This window comes from Pseudopipra pipra, chromosome 2 (genome assembly GCF_036250125.1).
Source record: "Pseudopipra pipra isolate bDixPip1 chromosome 2, bDixPip1.hap1, whole genome shotgun sequence".
In the NCBI taxonomy this organism is placed as follows: domain Eukaryota; kingdom Metazoa; phylum Chordata; class Aves; order Passeriformes; family Pipridae; genus Pseudopipra; species Pseudopipra pipra.
Window position 1 is genome coordinate 25,474,611 of NC_087550.1, and position 8,608 is coordinate 25,483,218.

General features: G+C 47.9%; 1 protein-coding gene across 3 annotated transcripts in view; it reads left to right on the forward strand.

Annotated features, from left to right (window-relative positions):
• The window catches only part of VANGL1 (VANGL planar cell polarity protein 1), a 46,807-nt gene extending 38,199 nt beyond the window's left edge, over nt 1–8,608 (forward strand). For all 3 annotated transcript variants that reach the window (XM_064644421.1, XM_064644423.1, XM_064644422.1), the window contains exons 7-8: nt 939–1,173; nt 2,371–8,608. In XM_064644421.1, the coding sequence (XP_064500491.1) occupies nt 939–1,173; nt 2,371–2,631 (496 nt within the window). In that variant the 3' untranslated portion in view covers nt 2,632–8,608. The remainder of the gene's footprint in view (nt 1–938; nt 1,174–2,370) is intronic.

Below are 8,608 nucleotides of genomic sequence, written 5' to 3' on the forward strand. Positions count from 1 at the left end.
CAGGGTTTCTCATGCTGTTCCTCAGATATAGTCTGAGTGCAGTATGCTACACCTCTGCTTGTGGTGAGGCAACTGCCCCTGGCTTTAAGATACTTTGGATATTGAGAGCACTGTGGACAGTCGTTGGTGACTCGAGTGGAAATTGAGTGTGAAAGAAGTCCTCTTTGGAGGGGCAAGAGAGTTTTATTGGGTGACTCCTCCATTATCATTTTTTCCTCACTAACTGCAACATAGCCCCTCATTTGTAAGTTAGCCCAGGATGAAGTAACTAGTGTTGTAAGGCATCTGTTCCCTTTTTATGGTGTGGTCTTGGTGTTTACTCACCTGTGCCAACACAGGAATGGTTTGCAGGGGATGTCTCTAGCTGCAGTGTTACAAGTGAAGATGGAGGGATGTTCTCACCCTTGCTGTTCAGTAGAGGGTGCAGGGCAGTCATTCTGCAGCACAAGTTCTGTACCCGGTTGGTGTAAGAGCAGACTGCAGCTTGTGAGCACAGTGTCTCAGAGTGGTCTGTGGCCTGGGTCATGCTAGTTTATAGCCAGTCTCCTCCTGACTCCCTAAGCTTTGTGCTGCAGTTCTGTGTGCTGGAACTGTTGTATTAAGACATACATTAAACACAAGGGCAGCTGTGTCTTGTTTGAGTCATGCAGCTGATGTTTATGCTGTGTTGGCAGAACCAAGTGCAATGCTCAGGCTTTTAAAATCTTAATCCTGGTTTATGACCCTCAGTTGCTGGATGGCTTAGGCAAGGAAAGAAAAGCTGTTGTCTACCCCTCAGACTGTCAGTAGAGAAGATTTTATGTAAATTGATAGCAGGCAGTGACTCAATGGCAGATGGGAATAGGAGCTTGTAAATCCTGACTCCCAGGCTCTGCCTTATCCACAGACCCATCCTACCTCTCATTATGACTCTTACCATCCCGACTTTCCTTCTGCAGGCTTGTGGTTGCAGTAGAGGAGGCTTTCACTCACATCAAACGCCTCCAGGCAGAGGAACAGCAGAAAGCTCCAGGAGAAATGATGGACCCCCGAGAAGCAGCCCAGGCAATCTTCCCGTCCATGGCAAGGGCTCTGCAGAAGTACCTTCGCACCACCCGCCAGCAACAGTACCACAGCATGGAGAGCATCTTACAACACTTGTCCTTCTGCATCACCAACAACATGACACCAAAGGTAATGCTTTCTCTAGCACTGGTGCAGGTAGGAGGGAGAAGGCACATCTGTGTTCACACAGAACAGAAAGTTGTCAAGGGAGGTGACTGGATGTTTTCATAGTTGTTGCCTGTGATACTATCAGTGCATTGTAGGTTGCATCAGATCTTAAAGGGAAGTAATATGTCCTCTGCAGCATCTTCTCTCTCTCTTTATCTGAAAATGCCTGTGACATAATTGTTCTTGTATCCAGTTCAGCAAAGGGAGTACTGAAGAAGTGTTTGAGATGGTGGCTTTGAGTCATGGGAAGTTCTCCCAACAGACTCATGGTAGCAGCATGATGCAGGTGGCAACCTGAAAAGGCTTTTTTTGTTTGTTTTTCTGTCCCCTGCTGTATTTTGGACTTCTTTTAATTACTGCCTAAATCTCTGTCTCTCTGACAGTGTTTCTAATTCATGGGCTGCTTGGTCAAATGTCAGTTTGCTGCTTCAGGCCCAGATTGTGACTGTTGACTTGCAAACACAGGAAGGGATTGAATGATAAGGGAAACGGGTCACACGATCCCACTCTCCACAACCCACAGTCCTAGGGAAGGATTACTCCTGGGTGTTCACCCAGGTCTTACTACACTAAGAGCAAAAATGCTGTCAAGAGATGGGCCTTATCATCTTCTCTCTGGGAGCCACCTGGGACCTTGCCCAGGTATGCAAGAGAAGGTTCTGCTGCCACGAAGATTGCAAAGGAGACTTTAAAACACAAGCAGCGTCAAACAGTGTTTCACATTCTGCTTCTGGTTTTGCAGGCTCAGGCTGGAAACATGGAAACCTCTGCTTTCCACCTTAGCTTGGCCTGAAGGAGAGAGCCAGCTATCCTATCTCACTGTCTGGGACTGCAGTTTTGGGATGGGTTATGGGGCTGGTAGGGGAGAAATGACCTCTGCTCTACTAACTGCTGCCAGATGGCTGTGCTGATGGCAGAAATCAGGGCTATAACTTTGCAAGCTTGCTGGGATGCACTGAAAGAGGATCTCCTGATGTTTTTGTCTACTGCCGGGGTCTGAAAATCTGGGAGGGACTGGGGAGAAGATGTCTTCTGAAGTGTGAAAACTGGAACAATTTTCAGCATGGCAAGCCTGTGCTCGTGGAGCCATACTTGGGGATGGGAAGAGAGCAGAGCAAGTTGTGGGACCGGTGCTAACGTGTGTCCCGCTCTTGGCAGGCATTCCTGGAGCGTTACCTCAACCCGGGCCCAACCCTCCAGTATGACAGGGATCGCTGGTTCTCCAAGCAGTGGACGCTCGTCAGCGAGGAAGCGGTCACAAGCGGGTTACAAGACGGCATCGTGTTTGTCCTCAAGTGCTTGGACTTCAGCCTTGTTGTTAATGTGAAAAAAATCCCCTTCATCAAACTCTCAGAAGAGTTCATAGACCCTAAATCTCATAAATTTGTCCTCCGCTTACAGTCTGAGACTTCAGTCTAAGGGATTTGGAGGGTGGGTTGTTTGGAGATTTTTTTTTTTTCAATATTGTGCTTTTGGGTTTAATTTCCCCAATGCTGACTGAAACTGGCAGATGATGGACCAGTAATATTTGACCATCTGCACTTTATTTGGAAAGGGGAGGGGGGAGTTGGGATATCTTATCTAGAAAGAAGTATCTTAAGAGGCAACAGGGTGACTTGGCTCAGTTAGCTCAGCCTTGGAGACAGAACAGATTTTTTTCTTTTCCCCCCTCTTTCCAGGCATACTGTAAATCTCACGCTCTCTCTTTTTCTGCACAATTGCAACGTCAGTATTTTTGTTGGAGTGCTGCCTTACACCGTGTGCACGCCTGCTCTGTTGTGTCTCTTCTTTTGCTACCTGTGGCTGTTCCTGAGAGGGTGTTGCTCACCTCTCCGTTATAGAAACCTGCTGACACGGGGGTGCAGCAGCCCCTGTTCACTTGGGGAGGAGGCAATATCAAAGGGTGGGTGTGTGAGAGTACTTCTATTCTCTTTTATTCTTTTTCTCTTCTCCATGTGCCTCTTCTGTCAGTGCCAGACCTGTGTGAACATAGTGGGGTGGTTTCACTCCCTGTGAAGTTTCTTGTCTTGAACTGGATCAGCCCATCTTTCAGCTTTTTGAATTTTTATTACTTTTTTTTATCAGTGCTTGTTAGTGAAATTGTTTTGTGTGGCACGGCTCCCTGTTTTCTCTCACCTGCTTCCCTCTCTTTTGCTTGTACACATCTTTTTCGGGCACTCCCAAGGCTCCCTGTTTCTATCCCCTTCTGTCTGGCTTTCTGAATGTGTTTCCCCAGGCACTGCCACTTCCTTTTGCACCTGCAAGGGCATATTTGCACTGGGGCAGGGGTCAGTGAATAGCTGGCTCCTCCTCAGATAAATCACAGACCCTCCCTATATCTGACAGCCTCTTTGAGGGGAAGGGGGTGCAGGCAGGAATGTGCCCTTCCCTCTCGAGCCAGTTTCAAGTGTGTCTGGAGAAAAGACCAGCAAAAGCACTTCCCTCCTTAAGGAGAGGAGCCAGGGATGGGCTGACCCCTGCCATGTTCACTTGCTTTGGAAAATTGTTGTGCTCTGGAAACACTGCAGTGAGCCCTTCCCCACCTTACACCTTCAGCTGTAGCTAAGAAATACCAAACAATGTTCTGAATGTTGAAAATCTTCCTGCCTTTCTTGGCCTTGCTGGGCTGTGGGACTTTCTGCTCAGTGCTAGGATCTGCTCCTGAGAGAGTTTTGTTTGGAAGGCTGCCTTTGGCCACCAGTGCAGCTTTCATGTGTGAATTCAGTGTCACCTGAGTTTTATGGGGTTCTAGAAAGTTTGTTTTTAACAGTGACCTAAATTGGTGTCTGAAGTCTGATTGCCAGCATGGGGGCATCGCATCAGTGTTCAGGTAACACAGCTGCTAGGCTGGCAGTGACCTGCCTTCAGTCAGGTACCCCTGAGATCCATGTGAATGTAAATGTTCATTCTGCTCAGTCTTTTGCCATGCAAATATCCCTTATCGGGCAGGATCTGGCCTGCGCTCTGGAACCAGGGCCTTCTTCCTTATGTTAGCCAGTGCCTTTCATTGCCAGACTGCGCAGTCTTCTGAGGAAGGCTGTAACAGCCCCACCTGTCCCCTTGCCTTTCCCAGGCCTTTCCTGGGCTTCTCCAGGAGCTCCTGGGGCTGCCTCCATGCTCCCACCAGGGTGAGGTGGCCAAGCAAAGAGTAGAGCTCGTGGCCCAGCAGGTGTGGGCTGACTGGTGCCCACCACGAGTTGGTGGGAGGGAGCCGTCACCTTAAGCAGAGATGCTGGGGACAGGGCAGGAGGGTCCATCCTCTTCAGCAGCAATGGAGATGCATGTCCAACAGCACCTGTGGATAGTCCTCTTGGGATCAAGGGAGCACCCTGGGGAGCAAGGGTCCAAAGTGATGATTCCCTATCCAAGTGACCCCTGCAGTTTCCTTCACCTTTCTTACAAGTGTGTGGTAGTCTCCTGGATCCTTTTTTCTCCCTGTCATGTGCCAGATGTGGTTATGAAGAAACTAGATGGCATGATACATGATGGGATTAGGCCCTTTGCCCTTAAAGGATGGGAAGTAGGTAGACTTTTCTCTTCTCTAAACCCGGTGTTTGGGTTTCTTTGTAGATCAAGCTTTCTGGTAGTCTGTATGGGGACTCCTTTATTGCCTGTGGCCTTTGCAGCATTTTACTTTGAAAAAATAGGTGGGTTTATTCCTTTAAAAAAAAAAAATGAGAGCATAAAGTATCTTACACTTGGCTCTCCTAAAGATACCTGCACCTGGCTTTTATGATGTGCATAACCAGTAGGGTGGGAGAGACTGGGAGTAGCTTGGGAGACTGTGGAGCATTTAATGCCTGTGTGGAGGCTACTGCCTGTGGCTGAATTGGCTCATTTCTGTGAAGCCAGAACAAGAACCACCTTGCCAGGGGCTTGGGTGTGCCGTGTATGTGAGAGCACCTTGTCACAGGAACATCTGCAAAACTTTCTTACTTTCCCAGGATTTCCTTCCCCTTTTCCCTGCCCCACGGGGGGGGGGGGGGGGTGTCTGACACTATCTGCTCAGGAAACTCATGTCTTAATTTTGTTAAATCCTTTAACACATGGAGAACCAGACAGAAGCGGTGTGTGCTCACTCTGGGTCTGCTTCCTCATCTTCGTGCTGTAGTTCCATGCTGCCTTTTCCGCCTGCTGCCAAAAAGGACACTGTCAATGGGGGCCAACTCCTACATTAAATGTTCTTCCCTATGTCAGCAGCGTGAATGTTTTGCCGGATGAAATCTGAAGGAAAGGACTTGGCCTCTCAAACAGTCTCTTTAGAGATGCAACCTGCTTAGAAGTGAGGACAGACTAAAAGGGGAATCATGACTCCTGAATATTCCCTGTTCTGGTATTTTTAATGAGATTTTTTAGGGTCTCTCTTGTTCCCCTCTCCATGCAAAATCAGGGGACCACTGTCATATCTACCTCACTGGGGTGTTGTGAGGCTAAACTCAACTTGCTGTCAAGTGCTTTGAGATCCACAGATGAATCTGTGGCATCTATAGGAATTCAAGTTCTTTAAAAAAATACTGAGCGGTGAGAGCAGACTGGTTTGTTTAACTGTGTTTATAGCCAGCTAATGAGTAAGAGTCGAGTCATAGGGAATGAAGCTCTGGTCCAATTCCTGCAGCCTTTGCTTCTGCCAAGCTTGCCAAGAGCTGAGCATAAATACAACTTGTAGGGTTTGTCAGCCAAGTGGAGGCTGTTTCTCCGAATGCCTCTCCTATCCTGTACTGTCTCCTTGCACATATTTTCCCTCCTCTCTCCCAGTCTGGATATTTTTACCTGGCTGGGAATTGTGGGGGGATTTTTTAGAATTCAAGTGTTTTTTTAAGACAACCCTATTTGTGACAAAGTGGACAGTGTCCCCCTCAGAGGAGATCCTTGCACTGGACGTCCTTCCCTGGAAGCTGAACCATTCAGTAGGGTGCTGTGTTGTCTAACCAGGGGTGGTGGTGCCCCACTCCTCCCTTCCACGTTGGCATGGTTCCTGTGATTCTCAAGTATGCTGCTTGAATACTTTTTAAGGCTTTGGTTTTTAGCTCTCAGATTTGTTACAGCCTAAATCCAAGGCCATGCTGAGATCTTGCAAAACCAGATGCAGCTCAGACTTTCAAGTGTTCCAGAGCAGATGGAAATGGCTGTGGGTTTCCACAAAGGCTGGCTTTCTCTTTCATGGCTAAAAAGTGAAAGATTTGGATTTCTTGCAGCTAATCAGACCGTAGGGGCAGATATTAGACCCCTGCTACTTTGCCAGTCTTGTAAATAGGCATGGGCAAAGGTTTTAGCACATCTGTTGGCCTCTCATTGCCATGTGGCTTCAACCATCCATGTGTAGGCTCTGTGGGGCTGCCCCAGTTCTCAGACTCCTTTCCCACTCCTGGGAGACAAGCAGACAGCACTCTTGGAAGTATAAGCATTGTAGGACTCCCCTCCATAGTGTACCAGCCCTTGACCAAGCTCTTGTAATCAGCTTGGGGAGATTTGCTGTTACCAGCTTTCACCCTGCAGAGGGGACACATCGCCATCCACGCCCCCCTGTAGGCAGCAGGGTAGCTGAGGAGAGATGCACTGGGCATGAAAAGCTGGTGTGATGCAGCTTGATCACAGAGCAAAGTCACCTCCTGCTTCAGGGGTTGCTCTGGTGCCTTCAAGAGCAATGTCCCCCCCAAAGGAGGGTACTGGAGAGAAAGGCAGATCTGATTTCAGCCTCTGCCAGCTATTTCTCTGACTTCTGCCTCTAAAATTTTTTTCTGCCAGCAAAGCGAGTCTCTCCAGCTTCCATCCTCACTTCTGTGCATTTTTTTCCCCCCAAAGTTCCCTAGTGAGGCACAATAAGTATCTGCTGGGAAGGGAGGTGCTGAGGCTGCAGTTTAGAGCTTGGGGGCAGCTCACAGTAAGGCTCAAGTTTGGGGAGATCTGAACAAATACTGTCCCTCGTAGAACCTCCTAACCTTTTCCTTTGGAATGGAGATATCTGTGCAAAACCTTGGGAATCTGCTGTATGGCAAAAGGTGAAGGGAAGGAGTTTCTGGAGCTGACTCTGCCCCACATAATTAGCTTTGAAAAGTCTTGTTTGAGATGTGCTCACTTACAGCACTTGCTGCTGAAGAAACTGGAAAGATCCATAACTTGCTAAACATGGAAACCTATTGAAACCAATTTCATCTTGCTTACCAAAATGTGTAAATCTGCCCTTTTTCAAAGGTAGGCCAAAAGTCTTGCAGTCTTTTGCAAAATTGCTGTAGTCTGGTCCCAGACTGGCTCCTCAGTTGTGCTCAGTTCTGCCCAGCCGTATGAGAGCTGTTCACAAGACGTGTGTGCAGGTGTCTGTTTTCTCATTCAGCTTGTGTGTGTGTCTTATGTGCTTTTTCCCTTCTAGATATGTGCATTATACATGTCTCAAGCCTCAGGCCAGGCTTGGTGGTTTAGTGTTTAAACTGTGTTAAGAAGGAAGTGCTCTTGGAATTGAGCTGATTTTATAAAACAAACAAACAAACAAAAAAAAAAAGGTAAACCCCCAAATTTCTCTTCTAAAAGAGATGGCTTTGGGCCATGACGTCTCCTACAGGAGTATGTGTCCTCCTGTGCTCAGGCTGCTGCCTCCAATAGAGGATGACCAAAAGTTGCCGTTTCTGACAACTGTGACCGGTGTGGATCGCTCCGGGGTGCTCCGGAGCCAGGTCCTCGCCGCCCCAGCGGTACAGCTGGTGTTATCCGCCCATCTGTGTCCCTCCGAGAGACTGCATTTTTTTATCCCTATAGCACACAGAAGCCCTGCAGGCAGCAGGCAGCCAGCCCTGGGTGTGCTCTGCCCAGAGAGGGAATCCCTCCTTCCCTCTGGCTGCTTCCTGGGCACCTCTCACCAGCACCTAAGGATGCTTGGGGCCATCTCCTGTGTGCGCAGTGGGGAGATGCTGTGGCTCGCTACCTGCACAGGCATGACTGTGAAGGAATCTTACACTCTTCTGTGCCTGTTTCTTTGATTCAGCATTATTGTGTCTTGGGGAAGGGGGTGGGGGTGAATGCCCTTCCCTCACCCTCCTTTATCACTGTGTAATACTTTTTCTACACACTCTGTATAGTAAGAAGGGTTTTGCCAAGGTTTTCTAATTAATAGACACTAACCAGCATTTCTTTCTTTTTTTCCTCTTCTTTGCACATGTAACTTTAACTGCAATGGTACATGGTCTTTCTGTTCTTTTCTAATTGTGGACTTAAATAAGCAAATTCCTGGTGTCTGTGACATTAATGCACTGTGGGTCTAGCCTTGTAAATTGTTCTGTTCCAAGCTGGGTTCTCTTAAGTTATAGCTGGATGGGGTTTTGTTGTTTTTTAAACTGAAACATAAAACCGTTTTACACTTTGCATATTTTGTACAGTAAAATTCTGGAAATAAACTGAAACCAGA